Here is a 17,551-nt window from a genome sequence, read left to right on the forward strand (position 1 = left end):
ATGGTTCCTATTCAGTCAAATGAAAACTGCTCGCCTGGTGAGTGTACCCAAATTTTTTTTGAGTTTCCGTGTTTACATCTGGGTTGTGAGGCACACTGAATATGTGCAGTAATGTTTCTCCTGCGAGCTCCCCCTCGGCCCATAGACTTTACGTTACTCTGTGAACCTGCCTGCATGTCACCGTATTGGACTCATGAAACAGAGACAGCTAACACTAACTACACTCCGTCCTTTCTATAATGTAGGTTGAAAACAATTCTGTCTGTACAGGAGCTGCCAATGAGTTAGCAGGTGTTGAAATAACAAGAACTAAAATTAAAGTCTAGAGTGAATCAGTGCTAACTATCAAGCTAGGTTAACTATATTCATGCGAGGTAGTGGATTGCTGAATGCTGTAAAGGAAAAAATGTCTTAAATTGCTAACAATACATAGCCTACACTATGTGTGCTTGTTGAAACAGGCTAAAAAAACATCTTGTATCAACATGTGTAGGTGTTACGGGTTTATGATGTCCAGTAAATAGTCATATCCAGTCAGTAATGCACCACAGAAGTTGACTGCATGTCTCCTGGCAATGGCTCTCTAATATCTGTCAGTCGCTGCCATGGGAACCACCCACCCAGAGGCCTGAAGTTTAGATGCTGTTTCCACAAATATGTCCAAAAACTGTTTAAACCTCTTTCGAAAAGTAGTAAAATGTGCACAGTAGCTGCAGTATCATGATAGTTTCTATTGCCTTACACAAAAAGTGAGGAGAATTTTAATTTCAAGGAGAAATTGGATAAAAAGGAGAAGAGAAACATATACAGACAGAGTAGAAGTGATCAAACAGCATCTATAAAGTGATTCAAAAAAGAAGACATGATCAAAACATCACTTTCTCTTCCTCACCTCCTCTCTGGCTTTCCTTTCCGCCTCCTCCTGCTTCTTCTGCCTCTCCTCCTCCTCCAGCACCTTCTTCCTCTCCTCCCTCTTTCTCTTTAGCTCCTCCAGCTCGGCTTCGGCCTCTTGCTGCTTCTGCCTCATCCTCTCGAACTCCTCGCTCTCTGCGTCGTCGCGGCGACGCTTCAGCTCCTCCAGCTTGCGCTCTGCCTCCAGGCGGGCTGCGTCGTCCTGGTCGTCACCCGCAGACACCTCGGTGGAACGCACACTGCTGCGACTGGGACAGACAGACAAACACGGGTCAGAGCGCACGAATAGAGTACCTGATGCGTGCAGGTCACCACTAGAAAACAAAAACTGTGTAAGTAGGACGCAAAACTGGTTGACATTCAGGTTAACATTTTGACATTTGATACCATCTGAATATTTAAACATGCACTTGAAGGGTTTCTCCCTTTCATGGGTAAGCAAACAAACAGAGCACATCTGCAAATACAAACACTAACAATCACCTTGGCAAAGATAATGTTACAGCACATCTAAAGTTTCAGGCTGGAGACTTACTTAAGGTGACCCAAGTCAAAAACACACTACAGAAAGCAAAAAAGCAACAAAAACAGCCTGAGAATCTGATTCAGGTATACCTTTCAATTACTTTGCAGATGCCCCTGGCAATTTTTCCATACTTTTATACCAGCCTGAATGATAAATGTCAGACTGCAACGTCAATAAATTACTCTTTGATTAAAGTGCTCCTGTTCAGCACATGCAAACACAGTAGAGATGCTGATATAAATATTAAGATTTATTCTGCATCATTTTCAGATTATATAAGATCCAGCCTGCATCATTTAATAAATACACGACATGAAAACTTTAAAAAGCACTAAATGTTTTTTCACCTCACTTCTGGGTATCTTATTTTTGGTAAGTAACAGTGATCTTTAGCTGGTAGGTACCTTAAGCTTCTCAGCGAACTGTTGTATTAAGAAGAGTATTAAGTTACTGCAGTACTTTTCCACAACTGGTCAAATGTAGATAAGCACTGATATATGAACATACTGGTGTAATCACGCAATATATAATGGATTGTCTAATGACAATACAAATTGAATTGAATTGAATATTGGCTTTATACATCAGTATCACCATTTCTCCAATATTATTTTTTACAGTCAGTATTTGGGCAATTGGAGAATAGTGGTGTTTGTATGTCAACTATCATGCATGTTAAATCAGCTACAATTAGCTAAATATCATGCCTATTTAATCATTTCTTGTGAAGTAAGGAGGATGAGATGAAAGATACAATTTGAACTGTTAATAATTTAGCAATACTGTACAGAATAACCACATTCAGGTGATAATTATGATTCTCCATTGACAGCAAATTGGGACATGAATCATTGGAACTTTGCTTTGGGAAAAACCAAGTGTCTTTAATAATACATAAGAGGTGACTCGGTGTCTGTTGTGTCTGTGTACCTGAGTGTCCTCTCAGGTTTCCTGTGCTGTTTGAGATCCTCATGCAGCCCTCCGTTTTGCTTGCTCTGCTCCTCTCTCTCGTTCACCTGCAGCCGCACACACACACACAAACAACCACAGTGAACAAACAAAGATGCTATTGGTGGGTGGGCTGAGTGGGCGGGGTCTATCATGTGACATCACGGGATTGTCGCGCACGAGAGAGAGAGAGAGAGAGAGAGAGAGAGAGAGAGGGAGAGAGAGAGAGAGAGCACACCCTGAAATAAAATAACACAGAACATCACATAACACTGCGTCCACTCCAGAATTACTGGTAGCAGAGGATTATCTAACATGTGATCACTCTGGGAGTGTCTCCGGCTGTAGATTCTACTGTCATCCATCATCAAAAACATAATTTAAGTTTTATAACTTATAATTATTATGTACGCTGCCAGTCAAGTGTTTAAAGACCATATATTAATAACCTCTAACACAGAACATACACTTGTCTTCCTGTTGATACTGTCTCACACTGTCTATGCATTTTAACATACAGTGATATTGGCTGATCTGGTGAAGCTTTCCAGCACAGCTGCCTCTAATAAAGCACTACATAAGAGTCTCTTTAGAACTTGTGATTAATATGTTTATTACAAATACTTAGGTGTTTGGCGCATCTGTCTCAGATATTTAGCAAGGACGTGAGTGATGTCTTTATCTTAACAGAAAACGTGCCAAGAAACATGAGGTGTCTTTGAGCACTGCTGTTTACATTATCAAAGGTCAAACCTAGACTGACTACAGTCTATGGAGCCTGAAAGCATAGTTAGTTTGTGTAAGAGAAGGCTCAGACGTTGTTTTTGGGAGGCATGGTTAATGGATTGCGTGACAAAAAGAGTTCAGAGGCTCTTAAAAACTTGAAAAAATAATGAATTGCTGCACATGAAACTCATATTGTGGGCAGATGAAACCAAGGTAGGGATCTGTAGTTCATCAGGCTATTGACTATTACATTTTGCATTTCCAATTTAATAGAAAAATCACAACCAATTTCAGCTCACTTCAACATTTTGATTATTTTTGTTTTCTAGTTTTATAATAAGCCCAAAATACTGGTCTAGCATGGTCTAAAACTCTTGACTGGTGTAATGATTTCTTTACAATATCCCCTGTAGTAAAGACTTATTTAAAAAAAAATTACATTATGTTCCTCTGCTACAGCAAATTTTTCAGAGCGGAGTCAGTGTGATGTGGAGTGTTGCTGCTCTCATAGCTGAGGTGGAAGACATGCAGAAAAACACCGTGACCACTCTGTGGAGCATAGCATTAACCTTATTGAAAATCTGACCGCACTGGCTGCAACCACACCTCATAAAACGCTGGCTCAGTTACCTCCAGTTTGCAGCGGCGCAAACCACACTGTGACGACACAAGGTATCTGGGTAATTTCAGCGTCTGGCTCCGACATTAATCACTAAGTCAACAAGATGGTCTCATTAAGAGAAGTTTGTGTGGTTTAGTCTGATAGGTATTCTTTACATATCTCTCCAAAGACACTGAAGTTACCCAGAGGGATTTTCTGTGCTGTGCATCACACCTCTACGGAAATCCTTACCACATATATAATATACCTCATTATCCTCTGAGTGCAGTATCTCAGATACCTCTTTGTCCACTTCAGTATCATTTCTCAGTATCATAGGCTTGTTCTCTGATGTGTTATCTACATAATCATCCTCAGGTACCTCTTCAGCCTCCTCTGATGCTACTGCATCCTTCTCAGCCAATGAATTTGCTGCCTTGGCCTGATGTAAACCCTCACTGACTACTGAATGTGTTTCCTCTTCAGCGAGCTCCTATGAAAAAGGATTATAGCAGTTCTTTGAAAGAAGGATCAGTGATCAACTCCAGGATGTGCAGCACAAAGTCAATAAATCAATGACCATACCTCGTTTTGCATTCTAGGCTCTTCAGTTGATTCCTGTGGAAACATCATCACATTTGCAGGGACTTTCAGTTACCAAAAGTAAACTTACAAAAAAAAGAGTACAAGATTTAAAAAAATGACTCACTTCTTCTCTAAAGTAAGATCTTCTTGGTTTTTCCTCCACGACTTCCACTTTCTCCTCCTCCTCTTCATCTACTCCTTCCTCTGCTTCATCTCCACCCTCAGGAGCAGCCTCCTCTTCCTCTCTTGGCTCCTCTTGCTCCTTCTCCTCTCTCCTTGAGCTGTACATCACCGTCTTCTCCTCCTCTTCTTCATTGTCGCGGTAACGGCCCCTACGCCAGGAGGAAGGCCTCTCCTCCTCGGCGTTGTTTTCCTCCGTGGCCACGCTGTCGTTGCCCTCCGTCTCGGCGGGGTCCAGCTGCCTCTGTCTATCCAGCGCCTCCTTCATGCGTCTCTGCCGTCTCTCCTCGCGTTTGGCCATGCGATCCAGCAGGGCTTGTTCCTCCTCGTCTCCGCCGCCTCCTCCGTAAGAACTGCTCACAGACACGGTCTCTGTCACACTAGGAGGAGCAAGAGAGGACAGACATTCCACTGTAAGGGTTTTTTTTCAATAAGGAGGAGGAAACCTTGAGGGCTGAGCAGCAGGCCTAAAGCTGCTCAGAAAATGTGGGCAAGAAAAGTGAATGTATAATATTATCTCCTGTTAGCAATGATATGCCCTTTAGCAAGGCACATAACCCCTAACTGTTCCATAATTATTTAGTGGCAAATAGCAGAGATCTACAATATGTTCCTTTTAAGCAGCTTCCAGGTTTGAATGTGAGTAACATATATTCAATTGAGTTCTTTTTTCTACTGTGACTTAAACTGGCCGCTGCTACCAAAAAATGCTGAAAGAATCTGGGTTGCAAAAATGTCAAAAAAAAAAAATGAAACACTGTGACAGGAAATCAAAGTTTAGAGAGTGGCTGCCACATCATTGTCTGCTCTTTAGCCAGTATGTGGAGAATGCTGACATTTGGCTGTATTGACAGGTCCTCACCACAGAAATGCTTTAAAATAAACTATTGGTCAGGACTTGAAATAAACAGCAAATCAGAAAAAAAAATCTATTGGATTCTAGGTCTGGAAAATAGATTTTTACCCTTGACTGAATTACCGTTTCTGTAAACACCCCTTCCGATACCACCTACCATAACGCAAAAAAAACACAACATTTTATGATATCTCTTCCAATCCACCGACTGTCCGCCATTTACCTCAGCATGACTCAAACTATTCTGACCTAACAGTCTGGCAAACATTATCCTTGCATCTAAACAATCGACAATGGCCAGTGAGCGCTAGGTCCCGTCTCAGCATCCTCCCGCACAATCCCCTTGTTGTTCGACCGGGCCCAGGATGTATCTCTGAGCTCATAGAGAGGAAACATTCATGACCACAAAGCAGCATCTGTGCTGCTAGATGTCAGAGCGACCCACCACTTCCACCACAGCCAAGACTGATTGATGTCACAGAGTTAAACTGCATAGAAATGACATTTTTTGCTGCTTCGTTCCTGTGGCAGTCTCTCTGATGGATAGGTATGAGATCATGGGTTGTTTGTCATACTGACAGCTGGGATTGATAAGGAAGTGGCGTTCAGTTATTGCATTGATTGTCTTATATGTAAAAAAAGATTAAGATATATTAGAATTAAGATATTGTGTATGCTGATGAAACTTTTCTTTTTGTCTTCATATCAAGTTTTTTGTGATTTTCTGTTATTTTTACACTGTTATAATGTCAGATGTCTATGTTTAACATGGTAAAAGGCAAAACTTGTCAATATATGTAAAAATGCTCCCTGAATATCAAAAGCCAGAGCTTCAGCCTGATCTGTATGTTTTGTTTGCAATATATAGCATATATATAATATATACATAATATATGCAATATACCAGTAAAGCCCCAGAATAAAAATATAGACCTGAAAATGTGCATGATACATCCCCCTTAAATGTTACGAATTGTCCTTTAATAGAAAATCTGCTTTGATTTTGAGCTATCATTTGTTTACATAAAGGGACAGCTGTCTCCTTTAAAAAGAAAACACAGGAAAGGCTTTAAATAATCTTCAACTCTACAATATATAAATATATATATTTTTTACAGCAGAGGTTGTTAAAAATGTGGTGGTATTCTTTGTCTGAGATTTTTTCCTCACAGAAAAGGAACTCACATAGATTATTGATGAGGTACAACCTGTATGTCTGGGCAAGATGACATGACAGTTCTCTCTTTTTCCTGTTGCTCTTTTGCTTCCTCAGCTGGACCAAAAATTGGAAGTGAAGCAGTCTGAAGTCATCTGCTGACTACATACACTATTTATCACAGACAGAGCTTGTGTTGCTATGTGTGTGTGTGTGTGTGTGTGTGTGTGTGTGTGTTTTGTGTCTGTGTGTGTGTCACCTGTGGCTGTTGGTCATGACCAGACTGTCTGGCTGGCCGCTGGGCTCCTCGCTTTCCCTGCTCTTCAGCCTCTCCTGGCGTGCCCTGCGCCTCCTCTCGCGGGCCGCCTCCTCCTCGTCATCATCATTCTTCGCCAACCTAAGGCAGCGAAAAAAAAAAGAAAAGAGAGAATGAGCAGACAAAAGAGACATTTTCAACTTTCAACCTCTCATCTCCCGCCTCATGCTTCCCGTCCTCAATTTAGCTCCACAGTTAGAGACTTCAAAGTCCTTTAACATTGGACTGTAATCATCACAGTGACCAAACCTAGTGGATTTGTCTGGAGTTTTTTTTCTCTCCTTTTTCTTCTATTAAGCTGACCTGTAAGCTGTGCAACAACCAATACTTCTTATCACTGCAGTTTTCACGAGCTGATAAAAACTCAGTCTTGAGACATGGCTTGGCTGAGGATAAGAGAGAGCCAGAAAAACAGTGCTTCTGGCCCACAGGTCGTCCTGGTCTGGTCAGTGTTGGAATAAAGTAAACTGGAGTGTGTGTGTGTGTGTGTGAGAGTGTGTTTATGCACTGCAAAAGAACGACTAGACTTACATTTTATATCTCTATGGGGAATTTAAATCATTATTATCACATTAAATCAAGAAATCACATTTTTTTAAGTTAACAACAGTAACAGTAAGCTTACTTTTACTTGTTTTGATACAATTCTGGAAGTTCTGGAATTCTCTAAGTTTTGCTGATACACTCATTTCAACACAAATATCTCCTACCAAGTTTAAAGGAATAGTTTTTCATTTTGAGAAATACGCTCATTTGCTTTCTTGTAGGAAGTTAGATGAGAAGATTGACACCACTCTCATGTTTGTACTGTAAAAATTAAGTTACAGCCAGGAGATGGTTAGCTTAGCTTAGTTTAGCTTAGCATACATACTGGAAACAGGGTGAAACAGCTAGCCTGGCTCTATCAAAAGCTGACAAAATATGTCTACAAACACCTCTAAAGCTCATAAATGAACACATTATGTTAGTTTTTTTTGCATTGTACTGAGTGTCTAATGCAAAAAAATGACTCTAGTCTCAACGTCTTGCCCTGACATTAAAGAAAATAAATCTATTGTAAAAAAGGCTGAGATCTACGGACCCTAGCTCATTTAATAGAGCAAAATCCAAAGCAGACATGCAGTGGAATTGTACACATCTTTATTAAATGCAGTGGTTTAAGTAAAGGGTGCCGCTGAATGTAATCAACACAACTCCATTGTTTAAAATTCAGCTGGCTAGCAAGCTACTGTATTTATGTGCTTAAATCTGCTTGAAAGCAACAATTTGAGGCCTTTCTCTGAGGCTGGTCCAAAGTCATTCTGGGATATGAAGGAAAGTTAGAAGTAGACAGGTTGAAGGAAAGAGGCTACACCCAAAAAATAACACTACACTTGACAGTGAAATACATTACAGTATTAGCTATAAGAATCCAATGACCATCACGAAATGTCTAATGGTGCAATAAAACCAAAGAATGAAATTTTCCTTTTCTTCTGAAGTATCAAATCATTTCCTGAACTGCTGTGTTTCTGGCCACCTGACATCTATGAACTCAGCTCTATGCTTGATCTGCATTGCCCCGACTGACCTTTACACTCCCACTGCTAACCACATGCCTAGCTACCTAACATCAGCGCAGCCTTTGAGGTCAGCCGACGAAGCGTGCTATTGCATGTTAATTGCAACATGTGTGGTGAGCCGAGCTAAAGCTGCCTGGGTTTATATGAGGTTTTACAGCTTGTGAACAACAGTTTCCCTCTTCCTTTCCTTCCCCTCTGCTGTCCCCCCGCCTCCCGTTTCGTTCTCTCAGATGAGGAATGTTGTCATAACAGAACAGATGAATCTGTTAACGCCCAGGCTTGACCTATGGGACGGTGACATCAGTGACGTCAGGCAGTGTTTTACACGTGCGCATGTGTGTGTGCTTAGTCCGGATAATTCAGCAACATTGGTCTAATCCAGATGGAAGTTTCAGTCTCAAAGAAATAGTTTTCTCCTCTTAAAACCCCCTTTTTTTCAATTTCATTCATATTCCATCGACTTCAATTGAATCCCCAAGCAGTAGAAAGTACATTAACCCTTATTTAAAATGCCAGAGTGATATGTTGTTTTGGCGAACTAAAAAAAAGTTGCAAAATGACTGCCTTAACTCCCAGAGGACTGTGTTGTCCCAGATACAGCACTAAATGTCATGAGAAAGAGAAAACGACAACATCTAAAAATGGAACAAAAAAGTCCTTGGTGGCGGTGACGATGACAATCTCAGGGTTAAAGATTCCTCAGTAGGAGAGAAGAACAAACTCCTAAAAGCTGAATTAGCATTCCTGTCAATCACAGCCTTGGCTAGAGTCACACACACAACCGAAGCCCTGATTTAATATCCCTTTCCTTACCTAGGCCCCAAACTCTATCAGCATACTGACACAGAAATATGGGGAGAGGTGGAAAGGAAGGTTGGGGGGGGGGGGGGGGGGGGGGGGGGGTTGGAAGGGGAAGGAAAAAAAAAAAAAAAAAGAAAGAGCAAGTGAAATGGAGAGTGAGAGTAAAGAGGAGAAGTGAGAAATGAAAAACGAAAAAGGAAAGGGTGTGCACGATAATGGAAAAAGGAGTAATCTGCAGATTTGATCATAGACGACACCCTTTCCTGCCCAGAATGATGTGTAGCTGCAGTTATAAGTTGCAGGTATGTGTGTCTGTCACTATATACTATACTACAGATGCTCTTTTCTTGGGTGGCCATGTAATGTAATATGACTTCACAAACTAAACCGTGATTTCCACGTGGCAGCTATAATGCATCTGGAAATGAAATGAACAGCTTTCTTAAACATGTGCATAAATTGTTAAAACAAACAAAAAACAAAACACCCTGCAGGTTTCTACATTTCACAACTCGACTGTCTGCGTGGACACGAAACATGGCCATCAGCGACCCTATTAGGGAGTAATATCTCTAAATATTTTCTTTAAAGAGAAATATCTCAGAAATGTCAGTGAAAACAATTTGGGAGAAGCCCATGAGAAAAGACTTCTTCACCCCCTCCTCGGTAAGAGGGGGACAGAGGAAGAAAAGTAAAAGAGAGAGAGAGAGAGAGAGAGAAAAAGAAAAAGCTGCTGTGAACAGAGGGGAGGAGAGAGGAGAGAAGGAAAGGGATGGAGAGGGAGAGGAGGGAAAGAGGGTGGGGGCTTGGGCTGTCAGAAATGCTGACCCATTCCCACGCTGGCCTCTCTGGACTATTTCCCTTCCTACTGCCGGCCCAAAGAACCACAACGCACCCCGTCTGTCTCTCTTCCCCACCCTATGCTCTGCTGGGCCGGCTCCAGGAATACACAATGTTAGCCATGATAGAATTCCCCTTGCTTGCATTTATTCTTATTCACAGATGAAGCAGCAGTATAGCACGCATACAGAACATAAATACCAAATTCTGCACTTTTTGTGGAGAGTAAGCAACAAGAAACAATAGCAAAAGTTTTATCCGAGTTGATGTGGAAAGTGTATAATTGACATACATGGCTGCCTCTCCCTCTCTATCTCTCTGTTTCTCCCTCTTCCTGTCAGAACTAAGGTTTACGATGCAGCACCAGGTCATGTTTGGAACGGTCCATTCACCAGGGGCGGGGATGTTTGGCATGGCTCATTCACGGAGGATGGGTGTTATTTCCTCAGCCCTTCCTGGTCTCTCAGGCGCAGGGCCAACACAGATGTAAAGAAGAAAAAGAGGATGAGGAGAAAGAGGAGGAAGAGGAAGAGAAGTGGGGGGGCGGGGGGGAGAGTGAGGATGGAGAGAGAAGAGGAGGAGTCAGAGGAGAGGGATGAGGAGAATGAGGGGTTGAAGACTTAAGTGGAGGAGCGAGGTCAAAAGGAAGGAGGATGAGGCACTTGGAGGTTAAGATGGAGGACGCAACAGGAGAGTAGAAGAAGGAGAGGAAAGAGAGGGAGGAGGAAGAGAGGTTGAAGATGAAGCTGGACGAGGGGAGGGCCAAGAGGACGAATGGAGAATGACAAGAAAGAGGAGGAGGACGAGAGGACAGATGATGGAAATAAAAACCAAACACTTCCTAAAAAGGACACCAAAGAAACCTTTTTCCAAAATGAACATTAGGTGGCTTTAGATTTAATGTTGCTTTAATAAGTTATGTTCAGTATGCACTATTTGACATAATGACTCACTATTGTCTTCATGCAGAATATCACCCCAATGAATTGCTCAAGAGCTCCAGCTGCATTTTGCAGGGAGTAGCAACTGTTTTGTTGTAAACTATGCATACTGTTATAAAAGAAGACTATTTTTAGCTGTGGCAGATACCCTTTGGTCACTGAATTGACTGGGGAAATTCCACATCCATGTGCTCTCTTTTTGGAAAGAATGAGAAAAAAGTAGTTAAGACATTCCAGTGTGAGTGACTCTGTGTGTGTGTGTGTGTGTGTGTGTGTGTGTGTATGAACAAAAATATACTTCAGCGCTGATGAAGAGCATGAGTGTGAGAAAGCTAAGCAGAACAGAGCTACAAGTCAATCTAAGCCCATTGTGCACCTCTATGTCAACAATCATTTTCTTACAACTATAACTGAGGCTGATGTAAGACAGAACAGGGGAGGCTTGGCTGTTCTCCCTTCACACACACACACACACACACACACACACACACACACACACAATTGCACACATTTGCACTCGGTTGTAGATCAGAAAAGTGAATGGAGCTTGTCAAACCTTCATCACCTGATGCTGATCCAAACACACACACACACACAGAGTAAAGTGAGCACCCTGATGGTTAACTGCATGCATGCACTCACCCTAACTCTGCACACATGCACACACTGGCATGCACATGCATAGCACACACAGGTCCCAGCATGAGACACATATATCAAAACACACTCTCTCTCACACACACACACACACATACACGCACACACTCTCACTGTCCCAGCATGTAGGAAACAGCTCATGTAGACCTGGCCAGTAAACACTTATAATAGCCAGGAATTTGGCATTCCTACAGCCGTTATTATATGGGCCCAAACTCTCCCTGTGTTCTCCGTCTTCTCACAGCGTGCTCAGTGATGGTTGAATGGAAGCAGGCCAATGAGACAACATGTGGTTTTGACTAGTCCAAGCAAGAGGGGCATGTAAATATTGATTGTTTCAATATATTGGCAGAAATGGAAACAATGTAGAGATGCAATCTTTTATCAATAACAGGAGTGGCATGTCGTCTGCCAGCTGAAATGATCGCTGCTCGGACCAAATAAACAGTCATGAACAAACGCCTGCTGAGCTGAAAATGTAAATGTCAAAGGTGCTTACTACCTTTAATCTTTTTCACTCTCGCTGCATTTCTCTTTCTGTCTTCTTCATCTCCACTTTGCTCTCTTTGTCGGCTCTTCTAAGTCTGTATTTTCTGCCAAATTCCATTGTCTGCGTGTAACATAAACACTGCAAAACTGCATAAATAATTCTAGCGAGTGATGGGTTTATGGGGGTTTTATTCTGTGAAACCGAAAAGAGGCGTTAACCTTCACTTCAGTCAGCTATTTAGAGTGCATCTGAGGAAATGAGGCATAAAAGATTAAAAGAGGTACAAGCTAAAAGATGCCAAAAAGGAGAATATTGCATAACTGTAACTGTGACAAAAACAAAACATAAACTAAAGCAATATGAACAGAATCTTTCCCATTAAATGATACTGGAAATCTGTCTCGTGTTACACAATCTGTAGATAAAGTGACTCTGCACTAGTTAAGTTAGGTGTGTGAATAAATTGGTCATATATTATTTGTTTACCAAACCTGAGAATTTCACTATTAGAGTATGGATACTGGATTTGTGAGGCTGATACTTTTGTCCGATGATGAAATGATTTGAGGTTTCAATTCAGATAGCATATCTTGTGATGCTTATATGCTAACAGAAACACAAAACAAATACTTTGTAATTTAATTGTTATTAAAGCTGAAAAAATCAATATTTCTATATAAACAAGTGATCAAATGACATATAATGGTATGTATATGCTGTGAAAGGGGTCGCTCTTAGTCACAAATCCACAGAGAATTATCTCCCAACTCTGCAGTTCAGAGTGTGGAGCATTTTAGCATCTTCAAATTCATTGCTTTGGTTTTCTGGCTCGCAAAATCCACTATGATCAACTTAATTTCCAGCTGCAGCAGGCCACTGCAAATGCTGGAAATGCACAGCACCAAACAGCAGACAGATAAAGTTAGCCAATAGCTGGTGAACATAGTGGCTAAAACATTGGAAATGGAATTGGTGGAGACAGAATATTGGACTTCAATTTATCATGTGGCCAACTTAAATGTCAGATGTATCGAGCTCCCTACACTACCCAAAATTCTTAGCTATCAGTAAGTTCAATTTGCGAGAAGGCAGACTTGTGAGTTTCCATAGAATACCTTTGTGGAAGTTATTTTCACAAGGGTACAAGGGACATTTATTTTCAATGTCTGGATGACTGATCCTGAATTTTATTACTTTGTGAATCTACTACAGTATTGCAGATAGTGTGCCCTCCATCTTCCTGGATACAAATGCTGTTTTGAGTTAAAGGCTTTGTTCATCAATAAGGTAAATGCAACTCACGTATTCTTTGTGTCATAAAAAAGAATTATCAGAGAGAAACATCTATGTATTCGGCAGTGTCAGCTTGTTTTTCACCAATAATGGACTAACTGGCTCTAATAAAACGCTTCTCAGGGATACATCAAACAGGCAAGTGACCTTGCCCAGTATCTGCATCCACATCAACCTCATCCTTAATTGGAAGGGCTGCGGCACAGATGAAGAGACTTCAGTGAAAAGACCCCATAAAATGCCTTGGCACACTATGTATCAAGTTCTCACAATAAAAACCCCTTTTTACTATTTTTGATGACTGCACTTGGCGTGTTACCACTCAATCAATTTGTTGGAATGAACTTTAGTTTAATCAATTTCTTCCATTGAATCAAGGGGAGTTCACATGGCCACAGTATCTGGGAGAGAAAATTGGAAAAAGGGAGGGAGGCCATGATTGAAAATTCCCACTTAAAGGTCATCACATTGCTTATCTGATTGCTTATCAACCTTTTTTTCCTCCTAGCCTGGGTCGGGAAAGCCAATATTTGCTGAGCAATGTTTTTAAAGACCCGGAAGAGGGTCTTGTGCTATTAAAGCAGCACTGGCTCCCTCCGCTTCCAACTTGGCATGAACATCAGAGGAGGTGCGCTGTGCATTGACAACCAGAGCTTCATTACACAACACAGGCTGCTCCCTCAGCGGAGGAATTCTTCACACAAGCTAAGTAGTAAGATCTTATGTAAACAACAGCAACGTCACCCCCACTGGACTGCAGGTGATCTGTGACTACAAATGAAGCCATTGTGGAAGTATGACTTGTTTAACACTTGCTGCTTTGCAAAAAGGAATTAGTTTGGAAATCCTGGAGCACCAATCTGCAGGTGCCACTTCAAGACAGCTAAATGGGTCTTACCGTTCGGCCTCCAGGCGCATCTCCTCCCGCTTCTGCCTCCTCAGCTCCCGGCGCCGCTCAAAGTCCATTTCCTCCATGGTTGTGCCCTTAAGAACGACATCATCAAACACAAACATTGTAATTTACTCAATTTCAGGAAGAACTAAACCATAAAAAAAAGATGTCATTGTAGTGTTCAAAGAGGGCAAAATACTTTCTCAACTGTCAAACAAAAGAGCTCATTTCCAGATTTCTGGTTTATCAAAATACCAAATCTAAGTACAATCCATCCTTCCACACACAGTATTGACCAAGTATGTGATGTCACATTATTGTGTTTACAAGCCTCAGCAAGGTGACAAAGAGTGTGACTACAATCTAGGCCCACAAACTCTTAGTGGAAACAAAAGGAACTGGGCAGAAAATGACAGAAAAGAAAGGCAAAGATAGACAGAGAGGAAGGACAAGCCACCACAGGATGTTAACTCAATCAGTTAAGGGAATTCTCACTAAAAATACCCCGTTAGGGTACGTGACTGGCTGTGCTGTGAGGACTGAGACCACCCAGGAGCTGCTGAGCCTCCCATCATACATCTACGATCCCCGCTTAAACCACCACCAACATCTACTCTACACTGGAGCAGAGCAAACATATGCTAACTAAGCAACTGAGCAAAAAAGACAAAGGGGCATAATGGCTCATGGTTTGAGAGAACATCACATTTAAATACTATAGTGTGTACCCAATAGTGCCAACTCTATTTTGGTAGAAGATGAAGTTGAAAAGCAACAAGTGAGGCACAAAGTATGTGCAGAACAAAGAGGAGAAACAAAGAAGGGACTGTGACTGTCATACCTTGAATTAGCCTTCAATGTCTTTTCCTTCACACCATACCAGCGCCTCACAATGCCAATACAAAGTAAAGATACAATGCAACAACGTCTAGTAATAGTCTCCCACAGTCCGGCCACAGCTGACAGAAAAGGCAAATGCCTGCTCCTTCCCCTCCCTGCTAGTTGTCCCTCCCTCCATCCCTCAGTGACCTCCTTCCTTCTTTCCCTCAGTTTTACCCCCAACTCCCTCCCTCCCTCCCTCGTCTGTCCCGTCTCTCCTTTTCTCCCTATCTCTACTACTAACTTTTCCTGTGTTGTTTTCCTGTGAAATGTCAGAACTTGGCTAAACTCTGTTCTCGGACATGACTCGGCTCTTGAGCCCTGCTTCCTGTGTGCTATAAGCATGTTTTCTGCTCCCTTTTTTTTCCCTCTGCAGTCCCATACAGAAGGAGTCAAAGAAGTATGCATGCACACAAGCATGCAGATGCAGCATTACAGCATGCGCATTTTCACGCATGCACCCACATTCATAAGCATACTAATGAGCAGACAGATGCACACTTATAAGGGCAAACACACACATGGACAGGAAATACAAAGACAGGAGAGACGCTTTTAAAGAAACTCCTCACCTCACCTCCCTACCCCCAACACCAAGTCCATCCCGCCCCACTGCATCTTCTCACCCAGTCTCCTCCTCCCTACGAGCCTGTACAGTAAACACAGCCTTGGCTCCCAGCTATTACACTGTGAAAGCCTCTGTGACTCTAAGGAGGGAGGGATATTTTAAACACCACAAGAATTCACTCACTATGTTTGGATGCACAGTTTGTGTCATTCGCAAAACAGGAGGGGTGGTAGAGCGGCGGGTGGGGGGGGGGTGCACTTGAATGTGGGGCTATTCATACGACCGTAATTAAGACAAAACGAGAGCAATAACTAAAACCGACAAGGCCTCCAAACATAACCAGTCTAATCACATACTTCCTAGAACCAGCGACGCCAAGGGAGACAAAGTTATTAGTAATGCAAGCACGGCAGCATATAAATTTGGAGTTATTGTTGCAAATAATGCATGATTTATGCAGCAGTGAGGACTCTGTTTTCATTTGGTGTTCAATTAAACACGTTTGTACAAAAACGGGTTATAGATCATTTAAAAAACGTGTCATTTACTTTTACAAAATGATCCCTTCAATGAAAGAGGGTATAAAATTTGGTATGTCAACAAAATGATTACAGAGTGGATCGTTTATGCAAGACTTAACATGAATAATAAACCTATAGGAGATGTATTTTAAAGCTGATATATTGCTCTGCTCAATGAATGGAGACTCTACATGGGGGAACATCAGGCGTAGGGCACAAGAAGAAGCCTGTGGCTTGTACTAAAAGGCCCTGGGTAAGATGTAGAAATGTGTACTGTTGTGTATATCACTGAAAGGACCACCCACACTTTGCAAAAGCTAACAGAGGCAGAACGAGAGAAAGACAGCATTCCATGAAGTTGTGCACCCTGGAGTCAAAAGTTTGTGACATTTCAGACTTTTTAACAAGTTCCGCCTGTCCACTGTGAAATGTCTTCTTCCATCCTTTGCTGCATCTGTCCATTTATTCCACCATTGAAGTCTAATACTTGCATCCATCCATCGCACCCTCCCTTCTTAACCTGTCTCTCTTTTTCTTCTCCTCCCCCTCTTTCTCTTTCCCTGTCTGCCTCAACCTTCTACAATGGCTATAATGACACATTTACCAGTCAAATTACTACCTGTCAAGACTGCCAGACCCTGGCACAGGATCTAGTGTCTAAGTGCCAGTCTCTTAAAAAGCCTTAAAAGCCAAGTTGATATTATCCTGACAGCCACTGGGATTACACCACCTTATAATGCCTCTATCTTCTCACGAAGTCTTGAGTTAAAAGCACCACAACAATGGGCCCCTATCGGCCAAATGAGGCACAAAGTAGATCAAGGAAAAGTCTGGGAGTAAGGCTGAAGAAAAAGTACGGGCTAGCAGCACATCTATTTTTGGCTTTGGTGAAATGTTCCTAACACTGGCTTACCATTCTTTGAGAAGAGAAGACTGCAGTTCTTTTGGTCAGATCTGTTACTGTGATACTCAAAGCAACTATCCCATCACAACCTTTAGACAAACACATTAATCTCCACATTATGGTTATGGAGCTATGCGAGAAATGCTCCTATTTAACCTTTGATTTTAGCAGAGGGGACATGAAAGAACCTCAAAATTACTCATTCACATCCCAGCTAGAAACAACCCCTCCTTTGGATCTTTTGCGTGCAGTGACTGCTTTGGTTGTTGAACAAAGGGAATTAATGAGAGGATAAACAAGTAAAAACTAGTTTAGCGTAAGTTATTTGCTTGCCAGCTGTGAGCTTGGCAAATAATGGAACAATGGTGACTTGTTACAGCTGCAACAGTCATATACA

General features: G+C 41.8%; 1 protein-coding gene across 6 annotated transcripts in view; it reads right to left on the reverse strand.

The window, feature by feature from the left end:
- The window catches only part of cald1a (caldesmon 1a), a 55,440-nt gene that overhangs the window by 14,117 nt on the left and 23,772 nt on the right, over positions 1 to 17,551 (reverse strand). For 2 of the 6 annotated variants that reach the window (XR_010925830.1, XM_067582399.1), the window contains exons 2-8: positions 14,289 to 14,374; positions 6,750 to 6,887; positions 4,423 to 4,858; positions 4,299 to 4,331; positions 3,982 to 4,206; positions 2,369 to 2,454; positions 893 to 1,160 (exon numbers count right to left, since the gene is read on the reverse strand). Coding sequence is in view for 5 of the 6 variants with exons in the window: in XM_067582399.1 (XP_067438500.1) it covers positions 893 to 1,160; positions 2,369 to 2,454; positions 3,982 to 4,206; positions 4,299 to 4,331; positions 4,423 to 4,858; positions 6,750 to 6,887; positions 14,289 to 14,365 (1,263 nt within the window). In the remaining variant the exon portion in view is untranslated. Of the gene's footprint in view, positions 1 to 892; positions 1,161 to 2,368; positions 2,455 to 3,981; positions 4,207 to 4,298; positions 4,332 to 4,422; positions 4,859 to 6,749; positions 6,888 to 14,288; positions 14,375 to 15,123; positions 15,283 to 17,551 lie in introns of those variants that run through there. The other 4 variants (XM_067582400.1, XM_067582402.1, XM_067582403.1 and 1 more) reach the window with 4 other exon arrangements.

Source organism: Thunnus thynnus, chromosome 23, assembly GCF_963924715.1.
Source record: "Thunnus thynnus chromosome 23, fThuThy2.1, whole genome shotgun sequence".
Taxonomy (NCBI): Eukaryota; Metazoa; Chordata; class Actinopteri; order Scombriformes; family Scombridae; genus Thunnus; species Thunnus thynnus.